The sequence below is a fragment of the Myotis brandtii genome, unplaced genomic scaffold, assembly GCF_000412655.1.
Source record: "Myotis brandtii unplaced genomic scaffold, ASM41265v1 scaffold187, whole genome shotgun sequence".
NCBI classification, from domain to species: Eukaryota; Metazoa; Chordata; class Mammalia; order Chiroptera; family Vespertilionidae; genus Myotis; species Myotis brandtii.
Genome location: NW_005356944.1, coordinates 4,587,984 through 4,611,151, shown reverse-complemented (window position 1 = coordinate 4,611,151; position 23,168 = coordinate 4,587,984). Strand labels below are relative to the sequence as shown.

The window sequence follows — 23,168 nt, the reverse complement described above, 5'->3', positions numbered from 1 at the left end:
GAGTTGGAGAAGACTTGTTCTCACTGAATCGTGGGCCATGCCAGGTACTCTTCTGAGCACCTTTTCACGTATAACTGACTAAAATGGCAGGTACTGTTGTTATTCCTGTCCGTAGGCAAGGAAACGGGGCACAGAAAACTTAGATCGCCCAAGGCTACCCATCTAGTGAGAGATGCAGCCGGGTTTCGAGAGAATGCGGTCTGGCCAGGGCCTGAGCGCTATTCCGCCCATTTTCCGCCCATTTTGCAAGCCGAGGAGTCATGGTGAGATGCTGGGCTTAAAAGCGGGCCTTACTGACTTCAGAGTCTTAGACACAATGGTAGGTGGTAACAGCATACATTAAATATGGCCTTGACCTGTCCCTCTCGTCTCCTAGGAGCGTAAAAATCATCAGCTGAGGCTTTGGAAAACCTCGATAGATTGCTTATCTCCAAAATACAGAAGGCAATGAACATTTAGTATTGCTCCTTAAGATGGCCAGGGCCTGAACTTAACTGATTGGCAGTCAGGATTCGACAGTGACGAACCGGGACCCAGAGCTTGATAATTAGATTCCAAAAGCCGCGCGGGCCTTCCAGCAAGTTTCCCGCCTCCTAGCCGGTAGCAGCCAGTTCCGCAACAGTCGCCGCAGCCCAGCGCCGTGACGTCATCCCAGGCCAGGAACCCGCCCCCGGGATCTCTGCTTCTGCGCGGCCGAGGAACGGGCGAGTTGCGCTCTTAGCCCCGCCCACTGCCCCGGAAGTTAACTCCGAAGCCACGCCTCCCCTCGACCGGCTGGGGCGCAGCCATTTTAATTCATAGCTGAGTGGGCGGTGGCGTTTCGTGTTGGCCGTCTGGCCCTGCTGGGCAGGGGGTGACTTTATTGGTTTGGGGGTGGTTTTTATTTTAATTTTTCTTCCCTAGCTTCACATCTCAGGCCAACTTGCAAGTTCTAATTATCTGAGATCATGTCAGGAGATGCCTCCGCGGAGCAGGTGAGGAAGGAGAGCGGTGGGGCCTCGTGGCGACCTCTTCTCTCCATGTCTCTGTTCGCCCTGATTCTCCAGCCATGTTCGCTTGAGGAAGGGGATCGGGGGCACGGAGTACAGAGAAATGGTGGGAATGGGGCGCAAGAGCTGACTGAGATTTACAGTTACCTTTCGGCTTTTCTGTTTTAGGCGTTAGTATGAATACATTCGGTTTAGACAGTAACGGGGAAGCTGTTTCGACCAGTTTAGGTTCGTGGGACAACCTCGGTTGGATGCCTTCCTTTCATACCATTTCGATAGGAATTGATTGTTTAAACATGTACTCGCTGATTTCGAAAAACTTGGCAGTCTTCCCCCGCCCCTTCTCCGATATATACTGTGCCCACAAATAGGTTAATAGCCTGAGAAATAATGTGAGGTTAAACTAAGCTGGGAAAATAGACGCTTGCCGGAGCGAATGAGGGAAACAGCCTGGGGGTAGAGCAGAGTTTTGCTGGGTAAGAGTTAGGGATTTTGTGGCTTTCTCCCACTTCCTTTATCTCTCCTGTTTACATTTCATTTTCGTTCGCACGAGACAGATATTGCAGAATTTGATAAATTGAAACTGAGAAGTCTGTTTCGGCCCCTCTAAATAAAACCATCGGTGTTAATACTGGATATAAGTGATGTTTAAATATTTCAAAATGAACAATTTTAGATAATTGGTTTCTTTTGCTCTTTATTCAGAATTTTGTGGGATAGTGTTTACCTGTTAGTTTGAAAGATGAAAACATATTTTATGATAGATGTTACTCAATTAGTTTTTTCAATTTAAGTTTTGGTATATGTTTAGGTAAGTAGTTTTTGAAATGGGAGCTAGCTGGCCTACAGTCTCAATTTTCTGAAATTTCCCATTGCCATAGCAACGAAATACACTTAGGTTTTCATTTTCAAGTCCCCAGCTTATAACCTGGAGGTAGTCTATGTGACTAAATTTTGGGAAAGTCTGGCTAACTGAATTTTGTGTTTGCTCATCGACTGATTTCAGTCCTAAACTCTTGGCAGTGTTTACATTTTACATGATGCCCAAGAATGCAGTCTTATAATTAGTGTATCAGATCTGTTTATGCATACTTACCCTTTTTCTGGACCCATTTTTTTGTTATCTGAGATTCAAGGGAGGAGTAATATACAGAGGTTTCATTGAAAGTTTTCAGAATTCATTGTTATTTCTTACATTTTTCTAAAATTGTAAGGACATTGAAATGTTGCTATGACCTCAGATTTTTCAGAACTGTGGTGTTTTAAATGGGAGAGATGTTGGTGAAAATTTACAGGGGGAAAAAAAATCTCATCCAAAAGTTTTATTGTTTAGAACAGAAAAAAGTTAAAAGTGCAATGAACACCTACAGTACAATTATTCACTTAAAAATCAACAGTTAAACATTTTGCCGTATTTGTTTTATCTCCCATACAAATTTGTCAACACATATTTCAGCATTCCCATTATTCAGCATCAGCCCCACATAATTCAGCATTAATGCTTTTACATAACCATCATGTCATTTTCCCACCTAAGGAAATTGATACATGATTTATAAAATCCAGTCCATATTCAAATTTCCCCAGTTGTCCCAGAATGTGATTCATAGGGTTTGTTTGTTTTGTTTTGTCAGAATCTAATCAAGGTTCACATTGTATAATTTGCTTGTCTCTGAATAGTCCCCCAATTTTTACCCCCTTAGGACAGGGGTGGGAAATGTTTGGCCTTGGGGCTGTATAAGACCTGCAAAATAATTTGATCTCTACTTTTAACAAAAAAAAGAAAAAAAAAATTGGTCTGGCCATGCCAAGGCATTAGGGGTGAGTTAATTAAATGTCTGAGTAAATATAGCAGGCTAATTTTTAAGTTGATAATTTCGTATGGCCCTTGAATGATATTATAAATGTCCAAATGGTCCTTGGCAGAAAAAAGGTTCCCCACCCCTGCCCTAGTATGTCTATTTGAAGAGTCCAGGACAGTTTTCTTCAGAACTCTCATATTCTGGATTTCTTTTATTTTTGTGTATGCAGTGTCATTTAACTTGTCTTTTCATCTTTTGTATTTCCTGAAACCTAAACTCAACTTTGACAATATTTTTGGATAGAAAACTTTATAGCATTACATAAAAAGGAACTTATTTCATGCTAGGTTGTTCCACTGTTAGTGATGTTAAGTTTGATCACTTGGTTAGGGTGATACTGCTGTAACTTTTACAATGAGTAAAAGATTATTTTCCCCTTTACAGTTAATAATCTGTGGGTTGATTTGTGTTACTCAGTAATCTACCTAGTTACTTATCAATTGATAATCGTTGAGTAAAGCAGTTATTACATTGGAGATAATCATTGAATAAAGCAGTTATTACATTGGAGGTGGCAAGTGGTGGGTTTTTTTTTAATTTTAATTTTAATTTAATTTTTTGGAAAAACAAGCAAGAATTTGACTAACAAAGACACTTAGGACAGTGAAACAAGGAAGGGCTCAGAAGAAGCAACAGGAGAGCCTGGGCTGGGCTGCTTTGACTCACTGGAAGGTCAGAGAAAAGGGGGCCTTGGAGACAGGTTTGGGGGATTAGCCTGGGAGGAGCTACCAGTGCCCATTGCTCCCCTGGTTACAAATCTCCTGGGGTCCCTTGGCGATTAGGAGATAGGTGCTGTGGGACAAGGGGGCGGGGAGGGAATGGCACAGGCATGCTCTCTGGCGGGACAGTGGGCTGGGACCTTCTTCTTCAGGGGTTTCAAAGGCTAGGCCTTTAGGGGAGGGTCAATAGAATATTAAGAAGCGTTAGGCTGGGGAACCAAAATGAGATTTATTCTCTTACTTTGTCCTTGGGTATGGTTGACAAATGGCACTGATTGGATTTCTGTTATCTGCCCCTGAGTAGGGTGATTTAAGCTATTTACCCTCTGGTTGGGGAGAAGTGCAAATCATTTACTCCCCTGAGTGTCCTTGGTTTAGGGAAGATAGGATTTACTAGGTGGCTGCAAACTGCTGTTTAGCTATCTTAGCTATCCCGTTTGTCCTGGAATTTTCCTAGCTTAGCTTCTTACTGTAACATTCTCCCCTCAGAGATTTTCACCCCTAAAATCTTTTAGGATTGAGAGGGAGGATGGTCTGTCTTCAGTAGTTGTTTCCTGCTGAAAATGGTTTTTTAAAAATTCTAATATTCTTTCTCTACTCTGGCTCATATTTTTCTGTAAAGAAGTTTCCTCTTTTTTTCCCTTTCTCCTTTTCAAAGATTATTGAGTATCACTGTGAATTTATATGTTTCTCTTTATTTCATGTTTTCAAATCAGTCATAACCATTTTCTTTTGGATGTTCACCTTGTCCCAACTTTAATGGTAGCTCCTATATCTTTTTCCTATCAATCTAAAAAACATTTTTTGACATCTGATTACCAACAGAGTCATCTTCATATAATACTTTCTTCAGTTTTTTAATGATATATTTCAAACATTCAAAAAAGGAAAGAATTGTATAATGTTCCTATCATAGAGCTTCAGCTCATGGCAAATCTTGTTTTTCTCCACACTTTCACTTGTTCTTCCCACCTCTATTATTTTAAAGCAAATTCTAGATACTGTATTATTCAACTTTAGCTGAAACGATGAGTAAAAGATACCTTAAAGAGTGAGATGATTAATTATGGATTAACTAGCTTAGCTAGCTTGCTTTATTAAGTGTGAGACAGCAGTCAGTGAAAATTTAGAGGAAAAGAGGAGTGCCTAAAATGATGGACAAGAAAAAAGAGATTAAGTAAATGTGAAGAATAATAAAAAATCAAAACCACTCTGAAACATGGATTTGCTTTGGAAAGGTGTCAAGGGATGGAATAGACAAAGAATCCTGCAAGATAATGAAGTGTAGGTTTCTTTTAGCCTTTTAGCATTGAAGCTTAAAAATGTTTGTTGAATAAACCCAATATTTTTAATTTGTTACTCAATGAATGGATGATCATTTCATTTCTTTCTTGGAACTGAATCTCTGGATTTGTGCCCTTTGAAAGTGGGAAATGATTGTAATCAAAATCACTGCTAAGGTTTATTGTAAATTCTTTTACTCTTGTAAGGAAGTTAGTTTGCATTTCTAGAGTTATTTAAATGATCTTCCAGTGTTTGTGGGTATTCTGGAGTTCATGTTTACTGTCTTTGCCAGCTTAATGGTGACAGGACTGTGTGTACTAGTATTTAGGTTCCCCCCTACTCCCAACAAAAATACATCTTCGTCCTTTGTGAGATTATGGCTATAGTCTTATTTTGTAGATACTTTTTTTAACTGCTCAATTCAACTTTTGATCTAATTCTTTCTTAGCTCTGTTTTACCTTGTGTACTACTCCCTACAGCATTTAGTAGACTGTTTAGAGTTCCTCTACTGAGTTTGAGCTTGGGTGGAAGGTGCTGCCTTACTTATTGTTGCATCTTACAAACCTAGGAAATACATACGGGTGTTAAGTAAATGAATGGATTAATTTGGACCAAAGCTATGTGTTATACGTTACAAAGTCTCAAATAATTTAATCTCTTGAGAAAACAAGTACATAAATAATTAATACAAACTAAAATATTTGGGGTGTAAATGGATGGTTTATAAAGTTTTATTGGATAAGAGGGGGAGAAGTGGGTTAGGTCAGGTCAATCGATATGAACCTTTAAGTCCCTAAAATGTTTCTACATTCTTACCTTTTGGAAATAAGACTTCACTTTTTAAACAAACTATAGCCTATTCTAAAATTAGGGGCAGGCTCAAATATAAACAAAATGATCCTCATTTTGGAAAATGTCCCTTATTTTGGAAAAATGTTATGACTTGAAGAAGCTCAAAGGAATTGCCACTTCAGGGCCATAAGTCAATATTTTGCTTTTGGGGAAAAATAAGTTTGTGGAGAGATAGAAAATATGAAAAATGCGTGTTCTGTTATATACTTATCAATGAGGAAAGGAAGATGAAACACCCACAATGTTGAAACCTGAAGCCTGGTTTATTTTGTTGGGTAATTACTAGTACTTATTAGCAGTTAAGAGATAACAGAAGTGCCACTAATTTTATTTTATTTTTAAAATATATTTCTTTATTGACTTCAGAGAGGAAGGAAGAGGGAGGGAGAGATAGAAACATCAATGATGAGAGAATCATGGATCGGCTGCCTCCTGCACGCCCCCCACTGGAGACTGAGCCCGAAAGCTGTGCCCTTGGCCGGAATCGAACCAGGGACCCTTCAGTCCGTAGGCCAACGCTCTATCCACTGAGCCAAACTGGCTAGTTAATTTTAAAGCCAAAGTGAATGTGTGTGGGGTGGGGGGTAGGAAGAGGGAGGGAAAGGGCCAAGAATGTATGTTAGATTATGTTTTCTTTGGACCCAATTATTTTTATGTTTTTAACAACAAAATCTTTCTGTAATAGCATTTTCTACTTTTCCCCCTCCTTTTTTTTTTTTTTTGTTTTTTTGTTAATTCTCACCTGTGAAAACAATTCATGATAAACTGAAATGTAATGCCTTATCTAAAACTCAATACAAATCTTGTAATATCTTAATTTCATATACAAAATACTCCAATAGCATACAGATTTTAATCTGAGATAATTTAGAAAATAATTTAAAAATGCAATAGGCCACCAGATTGACACAATTTAGTACAATCTGATGATTTGCTGAAGATAAATACTGCATATTTGTAATGATAGATTGAGAAGAAATTATGGAGAATTGTTTATAAAATAGATTTATGATCCTGAGTCTGTTCAATCATCCTGTTCTAAAGTCTAGAATTTAGAAATTCTCATAAAACAGTGCTTAAAATCATGATGGGAAGAAGGACATCTTTTGCTGGAAACAATAGAATATAAATATAAAAAATAATTTTGTATTTCAGAAGTAGTTAATTGCCAAAGGACAGAACAAAATTAAATAAGATAAGATTCTGAACCAAGTATAAAGTATAAAATATTTTCTTCACAAAATACATTAGGTTTAATTTAGTCTAGACACCAAATCTTTCAGATGCTATCTTTCTCTTAACCTATTAAGAGTCTAGAGACAGTGATGGTGAACCTATGACACGCGTGTCAGAGGTGATACGCGAACTCATTTTTTTGGTTGATTTTTCTTTGTTAAATGGCATTTAAATATATAAAATAAATATCAAAAATATAAGTCTTTGTTTTACTATGGTTGCAAATATCAAAAAATTTCTATATGTGACACGGCACCAGAGTTAAGTTAGGGTTTTTCAAAATGCTGACACGCCGAGCTCAAAAGGTTTGCCATCACTGGGATAGACCTTCTGGGACAACATCTGTATTCAGATGTTTGTGCCTATTAAGTGGACAATTGCCAAAAACAGTTCATAAATTTAAGGTCTTCTGTCATTGTCCTGATTCTCTTTAAACAAGATGTACCTGTGAATTTGAGTCGTTTTGTTTTGCAGGACAGTTGGTAATGATGTGAGAATTGATCTAAAAAGGAATTTGAGTTGGGCCAATGTTTAAGCTATTTTTAGATTAGTAGATATTTTATAATAAGCAGTAAATACTGAATAAAGCCAGAAGGCAGAACTATGTTCTAATTGGTATTTTTCTGTTCCACTTAGTTTATCTAATGAATTAATATCTTGGCTACTCTTGGTTTAAAGAAGCTACATTTTTCAAATTCTAAAAGATAAAGATTTTTATTTGTAGTTTGTAGCTATTTGTTTCCTAGGAGATAAATAAGCAAATATGATAAGTATAATTATTTGGATCCGTAACCTTTAGCCTATTTTTTTCTTAAGTTTTTGGATTGTTTGCATGTTTAGTAGATTTTTAGTTTTTGAAAGGGTTGAAGGGATTATATGCAGGATACATACTCAGATTCATAACAAAGTCATCTAGTAGAGCAGAGCTCTGCTGCACTGGTAAAGGAACACAGGACTAAGCAGGCATTCAGTCCTAACGTTACCTGTCACATAAAGTGCTATATTCTCTAGGCATATAATTTGGCTTAGTTAGGCCTGTACTTGCACATGCTTTTTATTGACTTTTAGAGAGAGGAGAGAGAGAGAGAGAGAGAGAGAGAGAGAGAGAGAGAGAGAAACATCAGTGAGAGAGAAAGATTATTGATTGGCTGCCCCTGCACACCCCCTACTGGGGATCCAACCCCCAACCGAGGCATGAGCCCTGACTGGGAATTGAACCGGTGATCTCTTGGTTCCTGGGTCGATGCTGAGCCACACTGGCCAGGCTACCTTAGTCTACTTTTTAATTTTTATAGCTTACCCATTAAGAGACTTCAAATGTATAGTACGTATAGTATGTGCAGTTTTCTTAATGCTTTAGCCAAAAAAAAAAATTAGAATAACTTAGGTCTGATGCCACTTTATTTTTAATGAAACAGCATTTGGAAAAGATTTATTTACAGAATAGATAAATCAGGTAGTGCTTCTCAGAACGGAGTCCTTGATTCATTGCATCATAATCATTTAGGTGCTTTTTAAATGTATAAGTGCTGTACCCCAACTTCAGACATACTATAACTCATTCAGTAAGTGAGGTTCATAATATTCTAGATGAGTACCACAGGTGATTTTTGAGTAAATGAAAGTGTGCAAACCACTTAATAGGGGTTGAAGATACCTGGACTTCAGAAGTTGTTTTTGAGTAAATTCCTTTCTGTTGTTGTTTTACATATTTTTTTTTAACTTATTTATTTTTTTTCTTCTTGAATACATTTCTTGATAAAATTAAGTGGGGAGAAAAATTGCAATTTTTTTGAGAATGGTTAGGCTTTTAATAGAGTGTTTTACTGATTTTCCTCCCTCTACTATAGTTAGTCATTACCCTTAACAGTGGAAAATTCTGAAAAAACCAGGTTTGAGACTCATCCTCTGCTTGTTCTGTTGGTCATGGTCAAGAGCTTATATGGGTTTAAATCCTTTACCACCACCACCCCATACTTTTGACACTTACACTTGGGTTAAACTTTCATTGACCTGTATTTTAACATAATTGTGGTATGACTTCTAGAATAACACCTTCTTCATTTACCACAAAGATAGAGAGCTCTTTAGAAAAAGAAGACTGCCTTTTTTTTTTCTGTCCATGTTTTACTTCCCTAGTGCCGTGGTCGGCAAACCACGGCTTGCGAGCCACATGCGGCTCTTTGGCCCCTTGAGTGTGGCTCTTCCACAAAATACCACGAGCGGGTGCGCACGTACCGTGCGATTGAAACTTTGTGGCCCATGCGCAGAAGTCGGTATTTTGTGGGAGAGCCGGTATTTTGTGGAAGAGCCATACAAGGGGCCAAAGAGCCGCATGTGGCTTGCGAGCCACGGTTTGCTGAGCCGCAGTTTGCTGACCACTGACCTAGTAGGATCGGGAAGAAGAAATTAGATTATTCTTTCCATCACAAATATAATAGTTTGCCACTTCCCTCTCCCCAAATTAACAGCTTCCCAATATAAGTTAAGCTGTCCTATAGAGAGTGGTTTATAGTTTTAATAAAGCTTGACTCAGCATTTTCCCAGGGCTATATGACATCCACAATTGCTTTTCTGTTTTCCAACTACATAACTGGTTTTGTAGTTATAATCTTTCAAAACAATCTATATGTATAAAAGGCTAATATGCAAAATGTCCCCTCAGGAGTTTGACTGGGAGACTGGGAATTTGATAGCTCACTATGACATGTGCTGACCACCAGGGAGCGACACAGAACATGGGGTGGGCGACCGGTGGCGCGGTGGTGGGGTGCTGAGGGAGTGAGGGAAAGAGGAGGCAGGGAGGCGGGGAGTCTGACCAGCCCTGATTGCTGGCCAGACCTAGGGACCCTACCTGTGCATGAATTTCGTGCACTGGGCCTCTAGTATAATACATTGAAAGCAGGAGCAGATAATGTCTTTGATTCAGCTAGACCAGTGGTCGGCAAACTCATTAGTCAACAGAGCCAAATATCAACAGTACAATGATTGAAATTTCTTTTGAGAGCCAAATTTTTTAAACTTAAACTATATAGGTAGGTACATTGTTATTAACTTAATTAGGGTACTCCTAAGGCTTAGGAAGAGCCACACTCAAGGGGCCAAAGAGCCGCATGTGACTCGCGAGCCGCAATTTGCCAACCACGGAGCTAGACAGTAGAGAATCACACAAAAAAGTAAGTCAGTGCTATTGTTTTCATTGACCTGAAAGAGAAACATTTTTTTTTTTTAAAGCACATCATTAAATTCACATTTTTTTCTTTTTGCTTTGGAAACATTTTTTAAATGAATTTATTTTAAAATGAATTAAATTAATTTTTAAATTTTATTTTTAATATAATAATTTTGATAGAAATAATGCTCATTTTAAAATAATTCTTTGTCTCTTTAGTATTGAAGAGTGAAAAGTCATTCTTTACAAAGTTTTGAGAATTGTTGCATGGTGCCTGTGAGGCCAGTATCTTAACTTCAATTTCTTTGAGTTAGCTTCACATAACAAACAAAAGGTTAAGCATGGAAAGTGAAAAGACAACTCACTAAATAGGATAAAATTTTTATAAAATACTAGAGGCCCAGGGCACAAAATTTGTGCATGGGTAGGGTCCTGAGGCCTGGCTGGCGATCAGGGATGATCGGGGCCTTCTGGCTGCCGGATGGGGCCTTTCTTCATTCCACATAGCCCACTGGTGGTCAGCACACATAATAGCAAGCGATCGAACTCCCCATCTCCTGGTAGAACTCCCGAGGGGACACTTTGCATATTAGCTTTTTATATATATAGATATATCTGAAAAAGGACTTGTATCTATAACATAGAAAGGACTATTGCAATTCAGTAATAAAGATAACCCAAGTAAAAATGAATAAGAATCTGAATAGATATTTCTCCAAAGATATACAAGTGGCCAATAAGGAAATGCTGAACTTTATTAGCAATCAGGAAAATGCAGATCAAAACCACAAGGAGATACTTTTCACATACTGAAGGATGGTTATATTAATCAAAAAGTAAATAACAAGTGTTGGTGAGGAGATAGAGAAATTGGAACCCTCATAACACTGCTGATGAGAATGTAAAATGGTTCAGTAGTTTTGAAAAACAGTCTGACAGCTCCGCTGGTGTGCTTCAATGTTTGAGCATCTACCTATGAACCAGGAGGTCATGGTTTGATTCTCCATCAGGGCACATACCTGGGTTGTGGGCTCGATCCCCAGTGTGGGGCCTGCAGGAGACAGCCGATTAGTGGTTTTCTCTCATCATTGATGTGTCTATCTCTCTCTCCCTCACCCTACCTCTCTGAAGTCAATAAAAATACTTTTTTTTTTTAAAAAAAGCACATCATTAAATTCACATTTTTTTCTGATTTTTGTACTCATTTGAAATTGTATATGTTACTATGTATATCTGTATACTCCATACAGTTGCATTGGTTTTCTGGTTTTTAATATTGTACATATCAAAGAAGTTTCCAAAGTCCTACTAATATCATCGGTAATGTGTATGCCTTGGAAACTAGTCCAGTTTTTGTTCTGTTTATTTGATTTGGGGCCCCATCCTACTCCCCATTAACATCTAGAGAGTGATAATGGAATTACAGTTTATTACAAAGGCAAAAGCTAGATTTTAATAGAGTTTCTTATAGTAATATGTTCTGGGACACATAAGCATGGGACGGTGGTTCTTTTGCCATAGTGATCAGGGTTCTGACCTCATTCCATTATAAATAGGCACTGGAAACTTGCTGTAAGTTTTTTTTAAAGTGACCTATTCCTCTGATCTGTCAATAGATTCAGGAAAAAATAATAATACAACTCCATTCCTTTTTTTAAAAAGTTGATTTTAAGAGAGAGGGAGGGAGAGAGAGAGAGAAAGAGAAACATTGACTTGTTGTTCCACTTCTTTATGTATTTATTGGTTGATTCTTGAGTATGCCCTGAGATCAACAAACCTGTGCTACATTGGCGTATTGGGACAATGCTGTTAACCAACTGAGTTACCTGGCCAGGGTATAATCCATTCTTTAAGGAGGGGCATTCTCCTTGTAGATACTACTAACACACTGTCCAGTTTTCAAATTTACTTTGCCCTATATAGCAATATGATAACCAGGCCAGAAAACAAAGACATTGTGCTGTTAGCTACCCAAATGGTTCATAGCTGTAAGGATGGATGACTTTTTTTTAATTTTTATTTTTTAATCCTCACTGGAGGATGTTTTTCCATTGATTTTAGGAAGAGAGAGGGAAAGACAGAGAGAAATATCGATGTGAGAGAAACACATCGATTGGTTGTCTCCTGCACGAGCCCTGAACTAGGCATAGGCTGGGGAGGAGCCTGCAACCGAGGTACGTGCCCTTGACTGGACTTGAACCCGGGACTCTTCAGTCTGTAGGCCGACACTATCCACTGAGCCAAACTGGCCAGGGCTGGATGACTTTTTATTGTGAGAATTAAATATTAAATATGTCCATAATGACCAGAGTATACTTTTAGTCATTTTGGATAGCTTCCATTGTTAATTAATGCACTTGATGGAGAATTATCTATATAGATTACTTTATGAACATTTAACTACATCCTTGATCAGAGGAAAATAGGGGTGTAACAGATTTTGAAAAGAGCTGAGCCATGGTTCTGTTAGCAGTTTCATGTAATTTAATTATATTTCTTATGAAATTGGGTTATTAGTTAACGAGGAGTGATGATTAATGCCTGACATAGATGTTTTTTTACATTTGATCTACAATATCCTTTGTATGGGTCCTTTCCCTCAGGTGTCTGTGGATAGAATTTTATGGGTTCCCTGAACTTGGATGGGTAATATAAACCTTTTCTTTTCACGAATCTCTTAACTCAAATTTAGCCTTTTCTTTAATCATGAATATAGGCAAGAAACCACACTAGTAGTGTTAGCAACAGCTATGATTGGGACATAAATATTCAACATATTGTTGCATTCATCACTAGACTCGCCACTGGATCTTGTTATTTAATGTGTTAAGTATCTATTACTACATAAGACTTCGTTTTAAAAAATATTTCAATAATATTTTAATAAAATTGGTTTCCTTTGAAACCCCTCAATTTGTATATTTAAAAACATTATTCTGAGAAAGGGTCCTTAGGCTTCACATAGAACTTCACTGGAAAGTTCTGTGGCACCAGTAAAAGTTAGGAAGCCCTGGAAGCCATGGTTTTCTTTTCTTTTTTTCCATCTCCATTTATCCCCTCTATGCCCTCTTCCCGCTTCCACCCCCAACCCACCCCCCAATCACCACACTGTTGCTCATGTTCGTGAGTTCTCTCCTTTTTATTTTTTGCTCAATCCCTCCAACACTTTCCCCTTATAACACTGCTCCCCCCACCCCCGAGCTGTCTCCCTGCTCTTAATGAGTCTGTCTCTATTTTGCTTGGTGTTCAATATGTTCATTAAATTCCATATATGAGTAAAATCATATAGTACTAATTTTTCTCTTACTGGCTTACTTCACTTAGCTTAATGTTCTCCAGGTCCATCCATGCTGTCACAAAGAGTAAATTTTTCTTCCTTTTTAAGGCAGAGTAGTATTCCATTGTGTAAATGTACCAAGTTTTTTTATCCACTCATCTACTGATGGGCAATTGGGCTGATGGACATAGAGGGGTGCATATATTCTTTTGCATTAGTGTTTCGGGTTTCTCCAGATAAATTCCCAGAAGTGGAATTGCTGGGTCATAGGGCAGTTCCATTTTTAATTTTTTGAGGTAATTCCATACTGTGGAAAGCCATGGTTTTCAACTGAGGCTGCCCATAGGAACAACCTAGAGAGTTAGGGGTTTTTTTTGTTTTTTAAAATAATGATGTTCCAGTTCCCATTCCTAGTATTCTGATTTTATTGGTTGATGGTGGGGCTTGCATGTCTTTTTAAATTCTCTTCCTCCCAGTTGATTCCAGTGTGCTGTTAGGATTGAGAATCACTAGTGTAATGGTATCTTACAAATTAAGATCCTATTTTAAAGTTTGTTTTTTTCAAGAAGTAAACTCTTGAAATAAGTCTATTTTGTTGTATCCCAAGTGCCCCTTCAACATTGTCTAGCACATACTAGCAAATATTTCTCAGGTGAATAGTAAAATTTCAGACACCAAAAGAGTATACAGTGTAAAGTGAGTGTGTGTGTGTGTGTGTGTGTCTCTCTCCCCACTTTTTTTTGAAACTCAATATTACGGAGAATGTTTCATGTTGCTAACTATAGACCTTGTTCTTTTTAGTGACTACAAATTTCATAATAATATTTAGCCAGGTTTTTTTTATACATGATTATTTAAATTATTTCTGGTCTTATGCAACAATAAAAAGCTAGTAGCTAACTATTCTTCAGTATACATGTGCAGTAGGATACCTTGCCAGAAGTGGAATTTAGTGTCAGACATTCTTAGTAAATTTTGATCAGTATTACTACTTGCCCGTCAACGATGTGAGAATGTTTGTTTACCTTTGCAATGTTAATTATAAAACACTTTTGATCTCTATTTTATGGTTTATATTTCTATTTCTTCTTTTGTGTTTTCCTTTGTTAATCCTCATCTGAGGATATTTTTCCCATTAATTTTTTTAGAGAGAGTGCAGGGTCGGGGGAGAGAGACACATCTATGTGAGAGAGACACCTTGATTGATTGCCTCCTGCACTCTCTCCAACCCAAGGGCCAGGATTGAGCCTGCAACTGAGGAATGTGCTCTTCACCGGGAATTCCACCAAAGACCCTTTATAGTCCTCAGGCCAATGCTCTAACCACTGAGCAACTGACCAGGGTTCTTTTTTCTTTTGAGTGTTTACAGTTCATTTTTTCTATGAACTGTTTGAATACTTTCGTTTTCTTTCTTTCCTTTTTTTTTTTTAAGTTGTTGGTCTTTTATTGATTGAACTTTAAGTTTTTTAAAAATATATTTTTATTGATTTCAGAGAGGAAGAGAGAGGGAGAGAGAGATGGAAACATCAATGATGAGAGAGAATCATTGATTGGCTGCTTCCTGCATGACCCCTGGGAATCAAGCTTACAACCTGGGCATGTGCCCTTGACCGAAATTGAACCCTGACCCCTCAGTCCACAAGCCGACGCTCTATCCACCAAGCCAAACTAATACTTTGCCAGTGTATTAGGGATATTTTTAAAGTTTGTCTTTTGACTCTGATTATAATTTTTTGGACGCAAAGTTAAACTTCATGAATTAAATTATCGTTTTTCCCCCAAAGGCTTCTCAAGAGCCTTTTCCAACCAGAGATAAATTTCAGTGTTTTTCTCTCGTTCTTCCTTGTGTTTTTGTTTTTAATGTATCTTTGAACAACCTAATTTTTACTTTGGTAGAAAGAGTAAATAGGGATTCAATTTTATTTTGACAAAGCTTACTTTGTAGTTACTCTAACATGACTATAGTTATTTTAACATCATACTTTGAATAATCCATTCTGATTTGAAATATCACTTTTATCATCTTGACAATTTTTCATTAATCGTTCTCTTTCTGAGCCAACCTGCTTCAGTGATTGGTTTGTAACCATTACCAAACTGTTTTACTATGCCATTTTATGTTTTAATAGGTGGGTGGGGCCAGTAGTCCTTCATTAAAATTTTTCAGTTTTAGTATCTTGAGCAAGCTACTTTATAAAGCTCTTGTATGTTACTAGTTTTTTAAAACATGTTTTTTTCTAAATAAATATATAGTTATTAGTGATAGAAACTAATTTATATTAAAGAGTATATTTTTCCCAAGTAACTTTTTTCCCTAGATTACTTAAAATTTTTTCCCACAACTTATGTTTTGACAGAATTGTTCTATGAGATTTTTTAAAAAAGATTTTTATTGATTTTTAGAGGGAAAGGAATGGAGAGAGAAAAATATACATGTGAGAGCAAAACATCATGCCCCCTACTGGGGAGTGAGTCTGGAACCCCAGCATGTGTCCTGATGGGGAATCGAACTGGCAACTTTTCAGTGCATGGGATGACGCCCAACCATCTGATCCATTCCTGCCAGTGTGACAGAATTGTTCTATGAGACGTTAATTGCCACTAAAATGAAAAGAAGAAAGGTGTCAGAGACACTGCTTTCCTCTTTATCCTCTGTTGAATATATATACATATACACACACACTAGTAGCCCTGTGCACGAATCTGTGCGCCAGTAGCTCACTGCCGCCCGCTGCACCACCCTGCTGTAGCTCCCTCCATCCTCCTATCCCCCTCATAGCTTGCTGCCCGCTTGTAGCTTGCTGCCCCACCCTCCTGTCTGATCCGTGATCTGGTCATTACGTGGTCAGTCGTTACACTTCATGGCATAACAACCATTTGCATAGTACATCTTTATTATATAGGATACTTAAGTATATTTTTATTAATTTCAGAGAGGGAAAGGGAGAGAGAAACATCAATGATGAGAGAGAATCATCCACTGGCTGCCTCCTGCCCCCTACTGGGGATCAAGCCTGCAACACAGGCATGTGTCCTGACTGGGAATCAAACCATGACCTCCTGGTTCATAGGTCAATGCTCAACCACTGAGTCACACTGGCCGGGCTTGAATATTATTAATGTGTAGGATCACTATAGATTTCCAGAAGTTCTGAAAAAACGCAGAATGAAACTTCATATAAATTAACATTTATCTGACTTATTGAGAATCGCTTTCTTTTTGTGGTACACAGTAGTAGTCTTAACAATTTGGGAACTAATACTTGTTTTCATGCATCGGGTGCTAGCTGCTATTAAGATTATATTTCTACTATAGGGCCTCTAGTAGAAATATAGTCTTGCACCAATGGGGTCAAGATTCGTGCGCCAGTGGGGTCCCTTGGCCTGGCCTGCACCCTCTTGCAATCGGGACCTCTAGGAGGATGTCGGAGAGCCAGTTTCGGCCTGATCCTGTAGGCCAGGCTGAGGGATCCCAATGATGCATGAATTTGTGCACCAGGCCCTAGTAGATAAATAAGAGGAATAAACCCCAATAATATGGTAGTTAAAAACAATAATTTCCATTAAATGAATTATATGCCATTAAATTAAATACCTTGGAACAAATAGAAATAAAGTTGTTGATTAAAAATTTGTATAGACAATACCTGCTCATATACATGTACATATTTTTATATATATATGTATATATATAAAATAAAACTACCTTATTTAAAGGTTTAGAAAATACTGAAAGATAGAAAGGAGGGAGGGAAGTTACCTATACTTTTATCATCCATCACCCACATGACCCTAAACATTTTAGTACAATCTTTAAATCTAGATTTATTTTATAGCTTTTATTATGCTGTATATAATATTTTTGAGTCACATTTTTAAGCTTTTCTATAAAAATAAGCGTTCATATCATTTCATGCTTTATGGCTCAGGATGAATGCCCTATAGCAGTGCTTCTCAAAGTTTGTCCAGGGACCTTGCGGGTTCCTAAAACTTTCAGAGAATATGTGAATTCAAACTGTTTCATAATAAATTTAAGGCATTATTTGCCCTTTTCACTCTTAACCTCTTGTGAGTGTACAGTAGAATTTTTACATGATGTGATATTATAACAGATTGAATGCAGAAGCAGGTATGGAAATCCAGCTACATTTTTAAAAGTCAGACATTAAATTTATAAATATGTAAAACAAGGATGTTCTCATTGAATTTTAATATTTATTTTTCATTAAAATGTTACTTGTATTAATATGTAAATAGTTTTTTTAAAATATTTTTTTTATTGACTTCAGAGAGGAAGAGAGAGGGAAAGAGAAACATCAGTGATGAGAGAGAATCATTGATCAGCTGCCTTCTGCACTCTCCACACTGGGGATTGAGCCAGAAACCCAGTCACGTGTCCTGACCAGGAATCGAACCGTGACCTCCTGGTTCATAAGTTGACACTCAACTACTGAGCCACACAGGCATGGCAATAGTTTTATTATTTGAACATGAATAAATATGTAACATTTTTTCTTAGTTTTAATTGTAATGGTAAATATTGAAATAAACCACATAAACAACCTTTTTGGCATACTTAGTAATTTTTCAAAATATAAAAAGGGTCCTGAGACCACAGTGTTTCAAGACTGCTGTTCCATAGTATTTAATGTAAAAGATGGTTTTATTTAAATTTTAAAATGTCTTTTTAAGGTATGTGATTACTTGATTTTGTTTTTATGCAGTTGACTTAAGGTAACATATAGATTACAGAAAATACAGGCCTCTTTTATAAAAAAGAACATTTTTATTCTTTGTATTCTGGTATTGTATACTGATATATTGTGCTTGAATAAAATTAGGCATGAAATTTTTAAAATGGTAACTTCAGTTTGTTATTTTTCTCCTCTCAGGCAGCTGAATATGTCCCAGAGAAGGTGAAGAAAGCTGAAAAGAAATTAGAAGAGAATCCATATGACCTTGACGCTTGGAGCATTCTCATTCGAGAGGCACAGGTTTAGTGATATAGGATTACATTTCCTTCTCTATGGGTCCAGTCACACTACTTGGTTCTGCAGTAAATATTTTCATAATCCTAACACTGTAAATGCTGTTTATTGGTTTTCAATTTTAGAATCAACCTATAGACAAAGCACGGAAGACTTATGAACGCCTTGTTGCCCAGTTCCCCAGTTCTGGCAGATTCTGGAAACTGTACATTGAAGCAGAGGTTAATATTTTATTTTATTTTTCTTATATAGCATCTGATGGGAATTGCAGCATACACAATAGTGGTAAAGACAAGTTAGGGACATAGATAGCACAACTTGGACAAGGAGGGTTTAAATGTCTCTTGCCTTTATTTTGTAAAATAGATATAAAGGAGTGATTAAAATGAATTTTTGAAATTTGGGTCTTTACAAGCTGATGATTGTTGCATTTTGCAATTGCAACAACATTAAAACAGTTTCAATGGTATTGGAGTGCTTTAGCCTTTTATTTACTTGTCATGTGTCAATTTATTGCCTCCTGTGTCATTTATTTAGAACTCATTTTTCTTTTGATTCCTGCTTACAAAAATATGAACTACTGGTATTATAAGAAAATACAGAAATGTTAACTTAGTTTCATAGGTTTTGAACATCTCTGGTGAAATGAAACATTTAGATGAAAAGTTATTTCAGATTTTAATTTCATGAAAATACATGGTTTGTCAATAAATGTAAGCACTTCAATAATTTAAAGAAAATTTTTTTCTGTCGGAAGAAGTTTACATTATAAGGAATAAGCTAATGTGACTTAAACTTATGTAATCATAATTTACACCATGATACTTTTTAAAAATTGCTTTTTAACTGTTTTGATATTTGAAGTCAGGTATGTTTATTTTAAAGAGTAAGGGCCCCATTCTTAATTATAATTAGAAGGGAATGTTCCTTTTTGAAGACTGGAATTAGCAGTCAAGATGATAATAAAGTGTTAATGTGTTGATAACATTTGACACCAAGTAATCCTTTTTCAGGTTATAAGTTAATGGAATGGAAAGGGTGAGGTGGGAATAATTGATATCCACATTATAACTTATGAAGTATTCTTACTTTCAATATTAATTTTGTAATATAAATTCTCAACATAATCAAGTACACTGCAGCCTTGTCATATTTTCTACACTAGCTGAAATTTGATAATATGTGGGTCTGTTTTTGGACCTATTCAAAGGGCTTTTAGTTATCTGCAATACTGAACAGACTTCAGCACCACACAGCGTTCTTACCTGTGATGTGTGTCTCAGAATGGACTCAACCAATAACAGCTTTAAGTGGAGGCTACAGTGTACTCATTGTATTTGTGATATAACTTGTATTACTTTGGGAGGGGGACAATTACTGAACAACAGCAGGAACATTGTGTGCGTGTTAAATTTTTTGTGTGTGCTTGTATATGTAGTATGTGTGTTTGTATGTTTGTTGTGTGAGAGAGATTGTACCTTATGTGGAGTCTGGTTGTGGTTTTGGCCCAGAATCTTATCCTTAAGCTTTATCCTATGGGACCATTTCTTTTGTTAATATATATAATCATCAGAATAGACTGGCATGAAATTCAGCAGGTGAGTGAATAGGTCTGTCTGAAGTATGCTGAAGCCAGTGCTGCTTTGTAATACTTACTAAAGCAAGGAACCTGAAGCACATGTACTTGCTCTGCATTCCAGTTTGACTTTACAAACACAGTTTATATGCAAACTCATCAGAAATGAACATCATTGGAATATAATAGTTTTTGTATAATGAAGTAGTACGTTCTGAGTTTTAGAAATTTCAGTTTCTCAAATATTTAGTCATTATTCATGTGCTTTATTATAACATAAGTTAAACTGAAGTTGGCAGTTAGATTCCATTCTATAAGTTTAAACACAATGAGTCTGTTTCTCCAATTTCCTAACTAAAAATATGAAGTGCATTCTAAAAGAGAATTTCAAGACAGACCAGATGTTATTCCAAGGGGCTGAAAGTTTAAATATCAGACTCAATTCATATATTTCAGAGCTGCTAGCAGTTGACTAATTTACTTAGTTGGTAATGTTTGCAGTTATTTTGCACACATACACACAAATATGAATATACGTATAAAACATCTTTTGAGAAAAAGTGGTAAAGAATATATTGTTTATTTTGTAAAATATATATTTCTGGTTTAAGAGTTAAGATGTTAAACTGAATCTTAATTTCAGAAATCCGTATCCTGAGCTGTTTTTTTCTCTTTTTTTGATTTGCTCTTTATTTTTTAAATTTTTAAATTTTTTACTTTTACTTTGTTTAGCCTGCGAGAGGCTAAATTTTTATTTGCCCGTATTTCCCAATGTGACCCTTCATGTTTCTGGTGAAGACACATAACCTGTTCATAATATATTAAAATCTAAAGTAATAAGAATGTCTTTACATCAAAGGTAGTACTAACAATGTTTACATAATGTCCTGTTTGCATTCTCAAGAAAATAAAATTTGGTAATACATTTGTTGTAACTCAGTACTTCATGGTGGGGAAATTGTAATGTTTCATTTATTTATGTTCAGCTAAACCAACTCGTATGAATCCAAATACATTTAGTTTTTCTCTAATAGAAAATACATAATATCTTTCATAACAAGAGATTTGATTTCCCAGAGAAGTTTCTTATAAATCCTACTTAAGATCAAAGTGGGGGGGGGGGGGGGAGCATATATTTGCTTTTAAATTTGAAATACAAATTGCAAATAAATAATTCTCAGTAAAGTAGTTAATGACACTAATCTAATATTTTTTAATATTTGCCAATATATCATCTTTTCTTATATCAGTGAGCATTTAGCAAATACCTGTCTTCTTGTGTAAAAGTTGAACTTTATAATGTCATCCTTAATTCATTACCTACTTTTATTTTTTTACTAAAGCATAGAAAGTGTTGGAGGTAAATTTTTGTTGTTCTAATGGAAGGGCATTTAGGACCAACATCTTTGTATCTATGATTTTACATAATTTCAAAATTAAGCCAAATTACTTTAGTGTTGTACCTATTATACTGTCATGCGCCACATAACGACAATTGGGTCAATGATGGACTGCGTATACAATGGTGGTATACCGTAGGTCTGTAGTAGGCTATACCATCTAGGTTTGCGTAGGTGCACTCTATGATGTTCACACAATGACAAAATCGCCTAACAATGCATTCATTTCTCAGAAAATATGCCTGTCATTAAGCAGTTCGAGACCATATAGGCAATCACATTTTGCCTCAGGTATGTGAAAGATAATGTTTTACTCTTGAATTCCAGAACTGCTACTTTACATGATTTAACGTCATAAGAAAAACCAATTGTATGACTATTCTTAAAGTGCTATAAATATCAAATATAGTCTAATTGTAATTGTTACATGAAAATACTTTTGCTGCTGGTTAGTTTTATTTTTAATATATTTTTATTGATTTTAGAGAGAGGAAGGGAGAAGGAAAGAGAGAAACATCAGTGATGAGAATCATTGATCAGCTGCCTCCTCCTGGGGATCGAGCCATACAACCCGGGCATGTGCCCCGACTGGGAATCAAACTGACATCCTGGTTCATGGCCAACACTTAACCATTGAGTCACACCAGTCAGGTCACTGGGTAGTTTTAAAGTAAACATTTTAATACATTTATAGCCATTTAATTGATGCCTTAAGTCTGCAGTGTAGGTGGGGTTTTTTTATTTGTTTTTTCCTGTTCCACTTATTTATGCATTCATTGGTTGATTCTTTTTTGTTGTTGTTGTTCTTAATCCTTACGGGAGGATTTTTTGATTGTTGATTTTTAGAGAGTGGAAGGGAGAGAGGGGACACATGCGCATGTACACACACACACACACACACACACACACAACACACACACACACAACATACACACACACACACACACACACACACACCACTGCCTTCCAATTGCTCCCTGATCGGGGCCGGGGATCAAACCTGCAACCCAGGTATGTGCCCTTGACCAGAAGTCAAACCCAGGACCCTTTGGGCAGGGCTCATTGGTTGATTCTTATATGTGCCCTGACTGAGGATCAAACCTTCAACCTTGGCATATCAGGGCGACGCTCTAATCAACTGAGCTATGTGGCCAGGACTAGTGTAGTATATTTTTGAGTTTAAGAAATGTGAGTTTTAAAAAACTAGAGTTAATGGAGTGTCCCTGAGAACCTGAATGCTCTTTAAAGAAACACTTTTTAGAGTGGTCAGAAGGGTCACTAAGTATCACAAAATTGAGACAATTTATAGTTTTGCCATTATATTTTTTAAGTTTTTTTCTCCCTTGTGATTACAGCTTTTCATGTAGCTAGGTAGTCAGTGTGACAGCATGTATGTACATCTTATTGTTAGAAGTAATTTGTTTTGAATTGGGCCACATTCATAAGCAATTGTCTTATGAAAGGATGATGATTTTTTATTGGTAGATAAAGGAGAAATGAAAGTAATGCTGCTGGTAATAGCAACAATGTATCTTGCTGTCTGTGAAAGCTGTAATTCTTGAATAAAAGCAATATAGAATTGATTGCATTTTCTTTTAAAGAATTTTAAAGCATTAATATTTAAATAATGGGTTGTAAAGTATATATTTTTAATTTTTTCATAATAATCTTTCTACTTGGGAAAAATCATTTACAAATACCTTTCTTCATGGCAAATGGAAGTGAACTCAGGATGGAACATGAGTGGCCTAAATTGAAATAAACTTCTCTACTGTCTTTACTGTTTTAATGCCTCTGAATAGCAGTTTAAAC

At 36.5% G+C, this 23,168-nt stretch overlaps 1 protein-coding gene across 4 annotated transcripts in view; it reads left to right on the top strand.

Annotated features, from left to right (window-relative positions):
* The first annotated feature begins 763 nt into the window (after nucleotides 1-763).
* Nucleotides 764-23,168, top strand: part of CSTF3 (cleavage stimulation factor, 3' pre-RNA, subunit 3, 77kDa) — a 72,786-nt gene continuing 50,381 nt past the window's right edge. For 2 of the 4 annotated variants that reach the window (XM_014538157.1, XM_014538155.1), the window contains exons 1-2: nucleotides 18,393-18,601; nucleotides 21,590-21,647. Coding sequence is in view for 1 of the 4 variants with exons in the window: in XM_014538154.1 (XP_014393640.1) it covers nucleotides 948-974; nucleotides 18,285-18,386; nucleotides 18,506-18,601 (225 nt within the window). In the remaining 3 variants the exon portion in view is untranslated. The other 2 variants (XM_014538154.1, XM_014538156.1) reach the window with 2 other exon arrangements.